This window comes from Anabrus simplex, chromosome 1, assembly GCF_040414725.1.
Source record: "Anabrus simplex isolate iqAnaSimp1 chromosome 1, ASM4041472v1, whole genome shotgun sequence".
NCBI classification, from domain to species: domain Eukaryota; kingdom Metazoa; phylum Arthropoda; class Insecta; order Orthoptera; family Tettigoniidae; genus Anabrus; species Anabrus simplex.
Window position 1 is genome coordinate 1017094197 of NC_090265.1, and position 16087 is coordinate 1017110283.

General features: G+C 38.9%; 1 protein-coding gene across 2 annotated transcripts in view; it reads left to right on the forward strand.

Moving 5' to 3' along the window:
• Rbcn-3A (Rabconnectin-3A) overlaps positions 1–16087 on the forward strand; it is a 732274-nt gene that overhangs the window by 215020 nt on the left and 501167 nt on the right. For both annotated transcript variants that reach the window (XM_067136957.2, XM_067136958.2), the window contains exon 20: positions 2379–2528. In XM_067136957.2, coding sequence (XP_066993058.2) covers positions 2379–2528 — 150 coding nt within the window. The remainder of the gene's footprint in view (positions 1–2378; positions 2529–16087) is intronic.

The following is a 16087-nucleotide window of genomic DNA, read 5'->3' on the forward strand; positions in this document are numbered from 1 at the left end:
TTATTACTAAAACGTGTTATCCTCTTTCATTTTTTAATTCTCTTTACAGAACAGCAGTCGACGGGTATTACTAATCAACTCCAACATCGCCTTTAAATGTCGACGAGAGAGCTCGCAAATGCACAAAGTGAGAAAACTATTCCGTACCGAAGATGATCGATCGCATTTGTTGCAAACAGCATCACCTACCCAAACTTAACCGTACTATACGTATGATGAAAACGCACTTCAAGCGCCAGTAGAGAAATTTTCTCGCTATAAATTTTCATAATAGCCTTTCCGTAATTTAACCAGGCGCGAGAAAATATAAACTAACCTCTGAAATCAATTCAGCACTCTGCCATATCGCAAGGTGTATCCCATTCTTACTTAATTGCAGTATTTAGCCTCAAAATTAAGCAGTCGTTTAGTCAGCCTTAATTTTTAACGAGTTGAACAACCGTTATCGGACACGTTCTTTACGCATGTATTACGAAAATATGTTCTCTTTCATTTCGAATTTTCTTTATGGAATAACAATCGATGGGTATTACTAATCGACTCCGACATCGCCTTCGAATGTCGACGAGAGAACTCGCTAGTGCACATAGCGAGGAATGATGCCGAAGGTAATCGATCGCATGCAATATAATCGCTGGGGTGCATAAATATCGGTAACGGAAATAATTGTGCGCTGTTAATTGCTCGTAATAACGGATGTGTCAGTGATAGGGCTCTCGCTGTAACCGAAGGACGATACACAGTTTAATATAGGAATTTTGAAGGGACAGAAAAAAGTCTTCGTTATAGCGGAGTTCTCGTTATATGCTGTACTCGCTATAGCGGACTTCTACTGTACCTTATAGTTGTCTGGATGATTTCTTTCGCCTTTCATATGAATTGAATTAATTATAGCTGTTGTCCATTATTCTGGGAATTTCTCTGGTATCCAAATCTTTTGTAATATCATATGGAGGGATGCCAGAGTCGCAATGCCAGTGTATTTCCACATCTCTTGCAAAAACCTGGTCTTCTCCACAGGCTTTGTAGTTCATTTCCTTAAGCGCTGTTTCAACTTCCTTTGCTGTAGGTGGGTTTATCATCTTAATCATCTGCAGTTTCCATTCTTCTAAATTGTCTAGTAGTCTTGTAGTTCCTGTTCTTTGCCGATACTGGGCATTCTGTATTAATTGATCAGAGTCGTATGTCCTTTTCTCTCCAACTCTATTTTGTCTTTTTTTTTTTTTTTTTTTCTCTTAATGGAGTAAATTTATAAAGTAATGATCTGAACCAATGTCCGTTCCTCTTAGAACTTAGACATTGTGGATTTCCCTGTGAAAGAATTTGTCCAAACGTACGTGATCTAGCTGCCATTCCCCTTTAGTCCAATCAGAATGTTTCCAAGTTTTAAGTTTGTGTGGTGGTTTCCTTTTAAAATATGTAGATTCGGAGATTAGTCCATGATTCTGTGAATTTCTATTAGTCTTCAGCCATTTCTGTTAGTATAAACATCTTGAGGCAATAAAGGGCACAACAGTTCCACATGTTAGTGGTGGTACCTCATCAGCATCTGTTTCACATGTTAGTGGTGGCTGAATAAATGTTCTCTGTGGCTGACAATCGTAGTTGTAAATCGGAGCTTGCTCCACTTAAGGTTGATAACCTTTGATAGTCATATATGGTAAAGTCTTTTAGTAAAAGAATTCTACTGTCTAACCCCTTAAGGATGGAGAAGACTACATCGGATTCGGTGGGTAGTCACCTAAAAGACAAGAATGAATTTGAACACTCAGAAATACATACATATAACCAAGCACACAAACATAGATTCAAACATAAGCATATCAACTACATTGCGATGCACAATATGAACTCCGTACAGAAAACCGGAACCTTGAGAACTTCTTTGATGAATTAGATAATTAAATTATTCTTTTGGTAGGTCTCCAAGAAATGAGAAATTTAACAGAAGATCCGTTTGAATCTCAAGGTTGTAAAGTGTACAATGGCAAGCCAGGCCAAAAGGTCATGAAGCATTGCCCCCAATTTGGTACAGGTAAATTTGAAAATAATAGGTTCTGTAATTGATTTTAAAGCAGTGTCACCGAGAATTGCAATTCTAACTGTACAAACCACAAACAAACTTTACCCCATCATAAATGCTCATGCCCCTACCAATGAAAAAAATGTCCTAACAAAAACGATGCAAGAAGTCGATAATTTCTGGGATCTCCTTGATCAGACAATAAATAAAATAAATATGAATAACATCAAGATCCTTATAGGGGACTTTAACATTCATATTATAGGATGTTTTTTCTTTCTTTTCTTCATATAGGCCTAATCTTTATGTATTTTCCCTCAAGTTGTTACAGTTTACTTTTTTTTTATTTTTTTAGGGCAGCCATTAAACATCAGTGCAGCCTACAGTGGCCGAATCGCCTGTGCATACAAATATGGAAAATCATTCACTAGGCCTTCTAAGAATGATCCAGATTCTAGATATGTCAACCTCTGTGTGGCTATTTATGAGTGTGAAAGCACAGGAGGTAAGACATGAATTATGATTTATTTTTAATTATTTGTGATTTATCTTGCATTTACAGCCATTGCTTAGAAGGTCAGTACAATTTCTTGCTGATAAATTGACATATGAAAATATTGGGAGTCATGGTATAAAAATTTAGTTTGCTCAGTGGAAACAATTGCAGGCCCAATATGTTTTAAATACCACTTGATCTGTAATATTGGCTACTCAGGTTATGCATAGGGGCTTGAAGATAATGAATGAATAGATTGATAAGTTGCACATAAGAGATATGCTCAGCAAATAAGTATATTTGTAATTTAGAATGATAAAGTTCAAATTTTGGTCAGTAACTCTTATTTCAACATCATATGTGACTTAACTTGTGAAACTTGTTATAAAAACAAGTCTGCAATTTGTAAATCATCTGAGAGTTTTTTAAATTGATTACAGGTACTTGAAATAAAGTGTCATGCAGCTAACATGTTTTGTGGTGACTTTCTGGCATATCTTTTCTCCCATGCAGAAATATTATGATGGAATAATTTTACTTTAACTTACTGTAATGCTTAGAATTTCTCCTGTAAGAATTTTTATTTATTACTACCACCAGGAAAACTTGTGTAAAGTGTCATACAGTTAACATGTTTTGTATCGACTTTCTGGCTTATCTTTTCTGCCATGCAGAAATATTATGATGGAATCATTTTACTTCAAGGTCATCATAACTGAAGTTAGGAAGGTAGGAAATCCAAACAGGGGTATAAGGAATGAATATCAGAAACATATTTCATACCAAGGGCTCATATGACTTCACAAGATTTGTAGTAAATTGCTTCTAGGTATTGAATTTTTTATTTCCATGGCAGTTCATGCTCTCCTTTTGAAGTTTGTTAGCAGATGTACAAAGTATTTTTTACTTGCATTCTCATGAATTATCGGTCCAGTAAATATATCTCCTCTTAACTTAGTCATTAATTTTAGCTTTTTACTTATATACTCGAACTTCTGATCATGTTTGTCCAAATTTCCAAAAAATGTTCAGTGTTTCATTTTATTATGAAATATATGTCTCAAGGAGACATATATTCAGTGTTTAATTTTACTAATTTTGTATGTCTCCGTGAGAAAGCAACAGAATTCCCTGAACTCTGTATATACAGTAAAACCTTGTTATGACATTTCTGTTGCGGACAAAAAATATGTGTTAAGCGAGAAAACGTACTACTGAATACATAAATAAAACCTATCCAACAGGGATATGGAAACACTAGATAATATTTTTCCGATATGGCGGCACTTTACGTCGTGTATCCGCGTGTACAGTGAAAACTATATCTACCATTTCTATAGATAAGAGAAGGCTATTAAAAGGTGTGAAAAACACGAGAGAACAAATATGGAAACATTTTTCCATTATGGATTATAAAATAATAGTAGTGCACTGAAAGGTGTGGGGATAAAGGACATCAAATATGACATTTGCAGGGGACCCATGAAAATATCAAGTATTATTGTTTATTGCAGATCAAACTTTCTAAAACAAATGGTAGTAGAAGCCTTGTATTTTGGGCCAGTGGGTTATTAAACATTATTTTTCTGGTCTCACTCTTAGACAATGAATTGGAGGTTACACTCGACTGTGTGCGGTTGCGACTTTGGCCACCATTTTGATCAACAAAACTTCGATCAGACTAACTTGAATGATCGAGTCAAAACTCAAAGGGGTGAATTTAGACATTCGCGCTACCTCTGCATGTTTAAAGTTGCATGTGCCAGTCCACTTTATTATAGATTTTAATTTTGTCTTTATTAGTAAGGAATTTCACGACCTTTTCCGAATCCATTAACTAGGCTGTCACAAGACAAGTATGCACTAAGCTAGTCAACTTCACACGATTACGTTCCTAATCCAGATGTAGGCTATCGGGCTACAAATATTTGCTACTCTTCACTGTACCACTCAACACAAAATAAATTTCTGATTTATGAATGGAATGTGAAATACAAGCACAAATAGGCTCACTGTGTTATTCAGCTTTCTCGCTGCTAACCGGCAAGCAAAACTGAACATTCCTGAGGCTAACAGCTTGCTTCCCAAAGGTGCAACTTATCCTGTGAAGTTCAGAAATTCAAGGCCTTTTGCAGTTATCACGCAACTGTGGTGAGGACTCTTTCTTACCCAAGTTGGAAATCACATTTTTTCAGAAGGAATGACAAATAACATTTTCAGGGCTAGGAAATACGTAATCATACTAAGCGGTAATAGCGAAACTTCATGATGCGATATATATACATTTTTAACGTGATGAGAATCGGAACTTCGAACTTACGACGTGCTAAGCGGGAAATCATGTTAATGAGGAACCCACTAACAAGGTTTCAGTGTAACTAACCCAAACACTTTCAGGTATCTCTACAGTATTTGCCACTCATAATGTGAACCATTTCAAGATCACAGTTGTATAGTCATAGGTTTCCTCTATGTTGGTAGAATGGACTAAAAGGATATTCCTACAATATCCTTGCTTTTACTAGTTATTTGTGCAGCTTGTATGTAGAATGGACCTTTTTTGCATGAGTGGAAAGATGAGGATTCTTTGGAAACAAACATATTAAAAAGAAATAAGGTTGTGTACAACGTATTAGAATTGTTGGGATTTCTCCATTTACATTGCTGTAGTATGTAGGCCCTACCCTTTTGGTATTATGTTTAATAATTTTATGCCTTCTGAAGTACATGGTGAAGGTTATAATGTATATTGGGCCACAAATTGTCTAAGGGAGCAGAGTAGTTATTTACATAACAAGGGCCAAAGGTAAGCTTTTATGTATGAGTTGAGAAATGTTTACAGCCAACTTATGAAGGCAGTGATGTAATACAGAAAACCATGAAGTGTGTGCTGAACTTACTTGATCGCACATGTACGATAAAATAACTTCATTTCAGTGTCCAGAAAAAGATTAGGGAGGGAGTGGTAACAGTGAGAAACAAAAATTAAAAATAAATTATATTTTTAAAAAAAATTGTATAATACCTTATGTTAATGTGTAATGTGCATAATTATATGCAAAGTGGTACAGTTGTATTTTATTGTATCTTCTTTCATTTAAAAAAATAAAATAAAAGGAAAGTGTCTCACTGTACCTATGAATTTCTAATAGTGGAAACAGTGAGACGGTGTCTGAAATCCTATTGAACATCGTAAGAAGGAAAATTGATCTCAAAGAGCAAATTGTTGTCGTTTTGTCTTGCAGTGTGTTGTAGGGTTAGGCAATAACAATTTTTGTCAATGAAATACTGTATGAGGAACTTGAGGCGTCGCAAATTTGTTCTCTAGTTTCAGACTTTTCCTGGCAAACATAACTTCACACTCACGTGACTCTTCTATAGTTTGTAAAGATTTTTCCTACAAAATATATTTTCTTTTCTTGTTTCAAACTGTACTAAAATAGTCATTCAAAGTGGGTGAGTGCTGTAACAAGGGAAGAGCGCGTACTTGGGAATCACGGGTGTTACTTAAATTTTGCACACATGTTAAATGAGCAAAGAATAACACAGTTGCCAAAACATTTCTTTTGGAAATCAACTTGTGCAACCTACAGAAAGTGTTAAAGTTCACATGTTTGAATTAGCGCACATGGCTTCACAGGACTGCAGCATGTGCTGGGTTCACTCATTGAGGGACTGTGCCACTGATCTCTTTTTAAACCATTAATAATTGTATAACATGTTGCAAAAATGATGTGGTGGCTTTAACAGAAATCATTAAATTCCTGTATTGATTGTGGGTCAATAAAAGCAATAGAATAAGATTATGGTGAAAATAAAGGTCGATCAGTATAAGAGGGGACATTGCACACAAAGCAAGTTACTCCTTATAGTTTCTGCAACGGTGATGCTCATGGTAGAAATGATGATAGCACAAAGCGGTTCTACACAAACTACACCTAACGAAGTGAGGATAAGGGCAAGTGGAACATTTTAAATTACCGCTGTCAAAATAATATTGCACAGGATGTTCAAAGGCTCCCAACTTTTTGGAAAAGTACTGGCTTCAGTACCAGTCATATTGCTACATGGGACGAACATGAGACGACGGTTGGTGGTATATCAGAGATTGAATTTTCAAGATGATGTTTCTCTGCATCAAAACGATATCCAAATTCAATAATCGAACAGTGTCAGATAATCTACATACAAAACCTCCCACACTCTAAACCCGTATACATATACATCTCGTGGTTGACAGTAAGCTGTGGCACCAGAAGGGATCATCATCAGCTGTATGGTATCTTCATTTTATTTATATTTATGTCCAGAAAAGAAATCCGGAATGAGCACGACATTACCAGACGGTGTATTTTGCTTGAATGCGCCATTAAACGATTCATTCACTTGTATAGATCCCATTTTTCTGTCCTTAGTGCAACCAAGATGAATATGCAAAAACATGTTCTTTTACACTATCATACCACACACACCTTTCGACTCTCTTAAAATGATGCATTAAGGCCCCATAAGTTCACCACTTGCCATACTGTCAGCATTATGGTATAACTGTGTGTGGTGGACACCACAATCACAGATTGCACTGTGGCAGTAACTGATTTTTTTCCCTTTTAAAGTCGGTGTCCTTCCTGTTCACATCTCCAGGTTGAACCCACTCTGATCACTGTTACACACGTTTTCGGGGCTGTGGAACTCTGTCTTCTCTGAATATTTCTGCTGCTGCCATGGTTTCTATTTTTTGTTGGTCTTCTTTCTTAGTTGTTACAGATGTTATTTTCCGGGACTCAATACCTTTGCGCTTCCTGTGGGACTAAATTTCGGCACCTCAGTGTTTCTGAAAGCCATAAAAGTAGTTAGTGGGACCTAAAGCCAATAGTATTATTATTGTTGTTATTATTGTTGTTATTATTATTATTATTATTATTAGATGCGAAAAAGACCAGAAAACTGATCACGCAAAGCTCGCTTAGAAGTTGTGCATTTCCTTCTTTGCCAGGCAGCCTTCAGTTGTTCTCTCATCGCGGTTCTTCCTTCTTCTGTCCACTTAGCTTCTGTGTTCTTCTTGTGGTTTCTCTCTGACTCTACTTCCCACTTGTTGATTTTCGTTCTGTAGCAGGTTCGGTTTGCGATGTAGGCCACTTTGATTCCTGATTTTTCCAGGTCTTGGCTGATTTCCGTTGTCCACCTATTTATTTTGATGTTTTCTGTTGCCTCAAGTAAGATTCTTGTCAGTCTGTTTTCTGGAAGGCGTTTGATGTGTCCGTAAAATTTCAGGCGTCTTTTTCTGATGTCGGCCGCAAGGTTTGAGAGCTTCTCGGTTTTTGTACGAGATTGCAGTCTATATCCTTCGTCAGTCAGTTTTGGGCCGAGAATTTTTCTGATGATTTTACGTTCCTCTTTCAGGATGTCTTCAAGTACTGCTTTCCTGTTGAGATCCAGTGTTTCACTCGCGTATAGTATTTCAGGTTTGATCACTGTGTTGTAATGTCGAATTTTGGTGAAGATTGAAAGGCATTTTTTGTCGTAAATGTTTTGCGTTCGGCCGAGGGCTCTTTTCATTTTCTGGATGCGGACCTCGAGGGCCTTCTGTTCTTTTCCTGTTGGTACTATAATTTCTCCGAGATATCGGAACTCAGTTACTTTTTCGATTGTGCCAAATTTCGTGTTCAAATTCTGGAGGCTGCAGTGGTTGCACATGACCTTGGTTTTTGAGAAGGAGATTTGAAGGCCGAATTTTTTTGAGCATTCCTTGAGGGTTTCGATTTGGCTGATTGCCTGTTGTTCGTTTGTTGCAAGGATTGCGAGATCATCTGCGAAAGCGAGACAGGAGATTTTTACATGTTTTCTTGTCATACTTAATGGTTGCCAATTTCCTTGAGCTTTTAGAGCTTGTTCCCATTCTCTCATGATTTTGTCCAGGGCTATGTTAAAGAGTAGTGGGGAAAGTCCATCTTCTTGTCGGACACCGGTTTTTATCTGAAATTTTTCAGATATATTTCCCATGAATTTTACTTGGGAGATTGTGTTGGTGAGAGTTAGTCTGATGATTTTTTGAGTCTTGTTGTCCAGTCCGTACTCACTCAGTGTTTGGAAGAGGGATTGCCGGTCAGTGGAGTCGTATGCTTTCTGGAAGTCTACGAAGGTGCAGATTGTGGGTTGTTTTCTTGTGTGTCGTTTCAAGATGGTTTTCAGGTTGAGTATCTGTTCTGCACAGGATCTGTGGGGCCTGAAGCCCGCTTGGTATTTGCCTATGAGTGGTTCTAGTTGTTCCTGTGTTCTTTGTAGGAGGACTGCAGAGAGGATTTTGTATGTGACTTGCACCAGGGAAATTCCCCTGTAATTGTTCACATCTGTTCGGTCACCTTTTTTGTGGAGTGGAACGAGGAGGGCATTTGTCCAATTTTCTGGTAGTTTTTCCATTGTCCAAATTTCTTGTATGATTTGTGTGAGTTCTTGAAGAGAATTCTTTCCTAGATGTTTAAGAAGCTCTGCTACAATGCCGTCGTCTCCGGATGCCTTGTTGTTTTTCAGTCGTTGTATGTGTCGGTGTATTTCCTCTTGTGTAGGTGGGGATGAGTCTGGGTTTGGGTTCGGGTGGGGTTTAAGTGGAAACCTTTCCATTGGTTCTGGGCAGTTGAGTAGTGACTCGAAGTATCTCGCGAGTTCCTTGGTGTTTTCGTCATCTGTGAGTGCCAATTTTCCGTTTTGTTTTCTGAAGCAGAGGTTCTTGGGCGTGTACCCATTTAATCTGTTGCGGAAGTCCTGTTCGGCCGATTTCAGTTGGTCCTCCAGGTATTTCCTCTTGGTTTGTCTGATGAGTTTAGAGGTCTGTCTGCGGACTTCGCAGAATTTTTCTTCGTTTTCAGGTGTACGGTTGCTGATGAACTTCTGGTATGCGTTTTTTCTATTCAATATGGCTTGGTCACATTCGGTGTTCCAAAACGGGTGTCTGCTCTTTTTCTATAGTGGGATTCGCTCTGATGCACTCTTCATGATTTTCTCATGGAATTCGTTCCAAGTTTTGGCTGGGATTTTTGCCCACGTTTCCCTGAGGTTTGATGTTTTTATTTGTGCTGTGTCCAATTTTTTGTTTGCCTTGGATTTGTGGCAGAAGCGTTTTGGGGTAAATTTCACTTTGATTCTTGTTAGGTGATGGTCCGAGTCAATGTTGGCTCCTCTGCGGACTTGAACGTTGTGTACTTCTTTTAGTGCTGGGAAGGAGATGGCGACATGATCGATCTGGTGTTTGCCGCAGCAGGTGTTGGGTGATTCCCATGTGAAGAGCTTATTGGTGTTTTTCCGTAGGGATGTTGACATGATTTTCAGGTCGTGTTGTTGACAGAGCTCGATGAGGCATTTGCCATTTTTGTTGGTCTTTTCGTGTGCTGAGAATCTTCCTGCTTTTTTTTTCTGTAGCACTTTTCTTTACCAATTTTACCGTTGAAATCGCCGAGGAGAATGATGGTGTCTTTTTCAGGTATTTTGATGAGTGTGGTTTCAAGTTTGTTCCAGAAGTTTTCTGTTTGTTTCTGATCTTTGCAGTCGTTGGTGGGTGCGTGGGCATTTACAAAGGTGTAGTGGCGATTTGCACAGCGAAGTCGTAAGGTCATTAGTCTGTTGTTTATGGGTATGATCTCTTCTACGGAGTTCACGATCTTTTTGTGTACGAAAAAGGCCATGCCTAACATTGGTGTGGCTTTTCCTACTGTTCGTGTAGTTTTGCTCTTGAAAATGCGATAGTTACCATATTCTGACGTCTCCGACTCGGTGAGTCTGGTCTCTTGTACGGCGAGTAGCTGGATTTTTTGCTGATCTAATTCTGATGTTAATCTGAGAAGTTTTCCTACTTGTAGGAGTGTGTTTATGTTTAGCGTGCCGATGTTGTAGAAGGGTGTTTTAGTGGGAAGTTTGCCAGAGAGCTCCGACTCTCTTTCGTGTCAGCCCGGCTCCTCCAGAATCCGAGTGGCCGGTTGCCGCCTTCGTTTTCAGTTGGCGGGTGGATTGGTTACCACCTGGAGTAGTGTTGTTCTTACTTGCACGAATCATGGTGTGCTTGTTCTCAAGCGATTGGGTTGATCCCGAGAGATCGGAGTACAATCAGGTGGGTGAGTTCCTGAAGGTTTTCTGAGGCAGCCGCTCAGACTCGGAGTACAGACGCTGACAAGTTGTTGTTATTGTTATTATTGTTGTTATTGATATTGTTGTTATTATTGTTATTATTATTATTATTATTATTATTATTATTATTATTATTATTATTATTATTATTATTATTATTATTATTAGATTTTCCTCCACAGCGTTTTACATATTTCTGACAAAGAGGTGAATAATGGACAAATTCCTCCCAAAATGTACAAGATAAATCCAGTATTTGTCCATCTGTTGGGAAAATTTTCGGAAGCTTATATCCCTGATGGCAAAGTGTAAAATGATGTGTACCATACATACATACCAAGAAAACGATTGCGTTTCAGAATGGAATCATACAAATTATGCGAAGCTGAGACAGTTTGTATAACATGATCTGTTTCCGTATGTATCATAATGAACAGCTGCAAAAGGCATAACACGGTGCAGACTGTAAATACTGTAAATATTACCTGTATTGTGCAGTAATATAGTCTGTGTGTCACTTATGAATTGTAGGTATATAAAATTGATCCCTCAAAAACGCTAACCAACATAACAGAAAATTTGTATTATAATTCATTCCATTGTAAATCTTTTATGTACATTTAAACTTTGTAAAGCTACAATTTACATATACAGAAACATTTATTTCCAGGCAGAGATTGTTAGTAAACTGCCTAAAATATTCAGGTAAAAGTTACTGTATAAACGAAAACCAGAGCTTTGCTATTAGGAAGAAGCAACCTCACTTGGACTATGTGCAAGTAGGGCAGCATCCTGCTTCATGAATTTACAGAGCTCAGAACACTTTAAGCAAGCCTCGGACCCATGGGAGTAATGGAGTCCCACTCCCATTTGACAGGCGATGGACTCCTTGGAAACAACTTGGCGAACGTAATGGAATTCAATGGGGAGCTATCAATATTAATGGGGCTTATGGAAGAAAGAAGGTAGAACTGGCTGAGACAGCAAAGAGGATGCATCTGGATGTGCTAGGAGTAAGTGATATTCGGGTAAGGGGAGATAATGAGGAAGAGATAGGAGGTTATAAAGTGTACTTGCCGGGTGTTAGAAAGGGAAGGGCAGAGTCTGGTGTAGGGCTCTTTATCAGGAATACCATTGCACGCAACATAGTTTCTGTTAGGCACGTAAGTGAGCGAATGATGTGGGTAGATTTGTCAGTGGGAGGAATTAGGACAAGAATTGTGTCCGTGTATTCACCATGTGAGGGTGCAGATGAGGATGAAGTTGACAAGTTTTATGAAGCATTGAGTGACATCGTGGTCAGGGTCAACAGCAAGGATAGAATAGTGCTAATGGGCGATTTCAATGCGAGAGTTGGGAATAGAACTGAAGGATACGAAAGGGTGATTGGTAAATGTGGGGAAGATATGGAAGCTAATGGGAATGGGAAGCGTTTGCTGGACTTCTGTGCTAGTATGGGTTTAGCTGTTACGAATACATTCTTCAAGCATAAGGCAATTCACCGCTACACATGGGAGGCTAGGGGTACCAGATCCATAATACACTATATCTTAACAGACTTCGAATTCAGGAAATCTGTTAGGAATGTACGAGTTTTTCGCAGATTTTTCGATGATACAAACCACTATCTGATCTGTAGTGAACTAAGTATCTCTAGGCCTAGGGTAGAGAAAGTGAAATCTGTCTGCAAACAAATAACGGTAGAAAATCTCCAGGATTAGGAAATTAGACAGAAGTACATGCATATGATTAGTGAGAAGTTTCGAACAGTAGATAGTAAGCAGGTTCAGGATATAGAAATTGAATGGGTGGCATACAGGGATGCTGTAGTAGAAACAGCAAGGAAATGCCTAGGAACAACTGTGTGTAAAGATGGGAAAAGGCGAACATCTTGGTGGAATGATGAAGTGAGAGCAGCCTGTAAACGTAAAAAGAAGGCTTATCAGAAATGGCTCCAAACAAGGGCCGAGGCAGAGAGGGATTTGTATGTAGATGAAAGAAACAGAGCAAAACAAATAGTGGTTGAATCCAAAAAGAAGTCATGGGAAGATTTTGGTAATAACCTGGAAAGGCTAGGTCAAGCAGCAGGGAAACCTTTCTGGACAGTAATAAAGAATCTTAGGAAGGGAGGGAAAAAGGAAATGAACAGTGTTTTGAGTAATTCAGGTGAACTCATAATAGATCCCAGGGAATCACTGGACAGGTTGAGGGAATATTTTGAACATCTTCTCAATGTGAAAGGAAATCATCATGGTGGTGTTGCAAACAGCCAAGCTCATGGGGAGGAGGAAAATTATGTTGGTGAAATTATGCTTGAGGAAGTGGAAAGGATAGTAAATAAACTCCATTGTCATAAGGCAGCAGGAATAGATGAAATTACACCTGAAATGGTGAAGTATAGTGGGAAGGCAGGGATGAAATGGCTTCATAGAGTAGTAAAATTAGCGTGGGGTGTTGGTAAGGTACCTTCAGATTTGACAAAAGCAGTAATTGCACCTATCTATAAGCAAGAGAACAGGAAGGATTGCAACAACTATCGAGGTATCTCATTGATTAGTATACCAGGCAAAGTATTCACTGGCATCTTGGAAGGGAGGGTGCGATCAGTCGTTGAGAGGAAGTTGGATGAAAACCAGTGTGGTTTCAGACCACAGAGAGGCTGTCAGGATCAGATTTTCAGTATGCCCCAGTTAATTGAAAAATGCTACGAAATGAATAGGCAGTTGTGTTTGTTTTGTAGATCTAGAGAAAGCATATGACAGGGTACCAAGAGACAAGATGTTCACCATACTGGGGAACTATGGAATTAAAGGTAGACTATTAAAATCAATCAAAGGTATTTATGTTGACAATTGGGCTTCAGTGAGAATTGATGGTAGAATGAGTTCTTGGTTCAGGGTACTTACAGGAGTTAGACAAGGCTGTAATCTTTCACCTTTGTTGTTCGTAGTTTACATGGATCATCTGCTGAAAAGTATAAAATGGCAGGGAGGGATTCAGTTAGGTGGAAATGTAGTAAGCAGTTGGCCTATGCTGACGACTTGGTCTTAATGGCAGACTGTGCCGAAAGCCTGCAGTGTAATATCTTGGAACTTAGGTGCAATGAGTATGGTATGAAAATTAGCCTCTCGAAGACTAAATTGATGTCAGTAGGTAAGAAATTCAACAGAATTTAATGTCAGGTTGCTGATACAAAGTTAGAACAGGTCGATAATTTCAAGTATTTTGGTTGTGTGTTCTCCCAGGTTGGTAATATAGTAAGAAAGATTGAATCAAGGTGCCGTAAAGCTAATGCAGTGAGCTCGCAGTTGCGATCAACAGTATTCTGTAAGAAGGAAGTCAGCTCCCAGACGAAACTATCTTTACATCGGTCTGTTTTCAGACCAACTTTGCTTTAAGTGAGTGAAAGCTGGGGGGACTCAAGATATCTCATTCATAAGTTAGAAGTAACAGACATGAAAGTAGCAAGAATGATTGTTGGTACAAACAGGTGGGAACAATGGCAGGAGGGTACTCGGAATGAGGAGATAAAGGCTAATTTAGGAATGAACTCGATGGATGAAGCTGTACGCATAAACCGGCTTCGGTGGTGGGGTCATGTGAGGCGAATGGAGGAGGATAGGTTACCTAGGAGAATAATGGGCTCTGTTATGGAGGGTAAGAGAAGTAGAGGGAGACCAAGATGACGATGGTTAGACTCGGGTTCTAACGATTTAAAGATAAGAGGTACAGAACTAAATGAGGCCACAACACTAGTTGCAAATCGAGGATTGTGGCGACGTTTAGTAAATTCTCAGAGGCTTGCAGACTGAACACTGAAAGGCATAACAGTCTATAATGATAATGTATGTATGTTCAATCAGGGAAAACTCTCCCCACCTGGGAGTGAGCGGGTGTGTACCGAGCTCCCCGCTTAAGGGGTTAACACACACTCCATTATTAAAACATACATTTTTTTTGTCATTACAGATGCTCAATCAACTAACTTCAATCTTCAAATTGAAGTCGCACGAGTCAAATATATTTCTTTAACAACTTGAGAAGTCCCCTATTCGAACCTCTACAGTGACAAGAGGCATGTTACTCCACAATTTCAGCAACACAGGCAACTCAGTAGACTTGACGATTTTTTCCAAGAACACTTGCTAAATTTAAATTCAGAAAGTGACACCCAAATTCAACAACATTTCTAATTGAGAGAACAAAAATAGTGACATTTCAAGAATTCGTATTCAATCCTTTGAATCAATGTGCCATTTGACTGCAGAATTAAACTAGTCAACGTATTTTAATAAGATATAAACATACTGTAATTAGTTACAAAAACCTAACCGCCTCACCCTACGTGGCAACATTTCTTGACTTTCAGAAGGCCTACGATTCAGTAGATAGTCACTCTTCCAGGCACTTGCTGAACTGGGACTATATGAGAAAACCTTGAATCTTGTGAAAGCAACTCTTACCAACACTACAGCCAGAATCAAATTCAGAGGGGAACTGTCCCAAAGCTTTGAGATCAAAACAGGTGTTAGACAAGTGGTTGGCCTATCTCCAATCCTCCTTAACTGCCTCCTCTAAAAGTGATTCGTGAGTGGACGAAAATGCTAAAGGATGACTCTGGATTGAGAATAGGCTACAAGAAAGAGAAGTTAACAGTCAACTGTTTAGCCTTCACAGACAACCTTATACTCCTGGCATCCAGTGTGGAGGAAGCTATCCATCAACTATCTTCCCTCGACCACATAGCAGCTAAAGTAGGATTGAAGATCGCCATCAATAAAATTAGTTTATCACCAACATCAGTGATGCATTCAAATCAATCCCACTGGGGGACAAAGCAGTACAAAGGACTAACTCCTTCAAATACCTAGGAGAATGGATTACCCCAAACATGAATGAAGATCAGGCCATGAACAGCAGATGCATCAAATTGGAAAGTACCTACCACCTATGTAAGAGTGTGCACATATGCAAATACCTCTCCCTCAACCTCAAAATCAGGCATTACACTACTGTAGTGAGACTGTCAGTACTATAGGCCTCAGAATGCCTAAACATGGTAAGAAAAGGGCAACTTAGAAAACTGGAGCTGAAGGAAAGGAAGATCCTGAGAAAAATCATGGCTTAAAGAAGAAGGCAAGTACAGAATCAGGCACAGCAACGAACTGTATCTACAATTGGAGAGCATTACAACACCTATGAGGAAGAGGAGATTGAACTTCTGTGGTCATGTCATGAGAATGGAAAATCAGAGGCTCACCTCCAGAATCTTCCACACCATCTCTAGAGGGAAAGCGACTAATGCCAAGTGGGCAAGACTTGTCAGAAAAGACCTTCAAGAATTGGACATCGCTCCCGGTGAAATCTGTGACAGGAATAGGTACAGAACATTGATCAGAACATCAAACTTTCTCCAGTCGCTAACAGAAAAAACAGTACGTCCGGGAAGA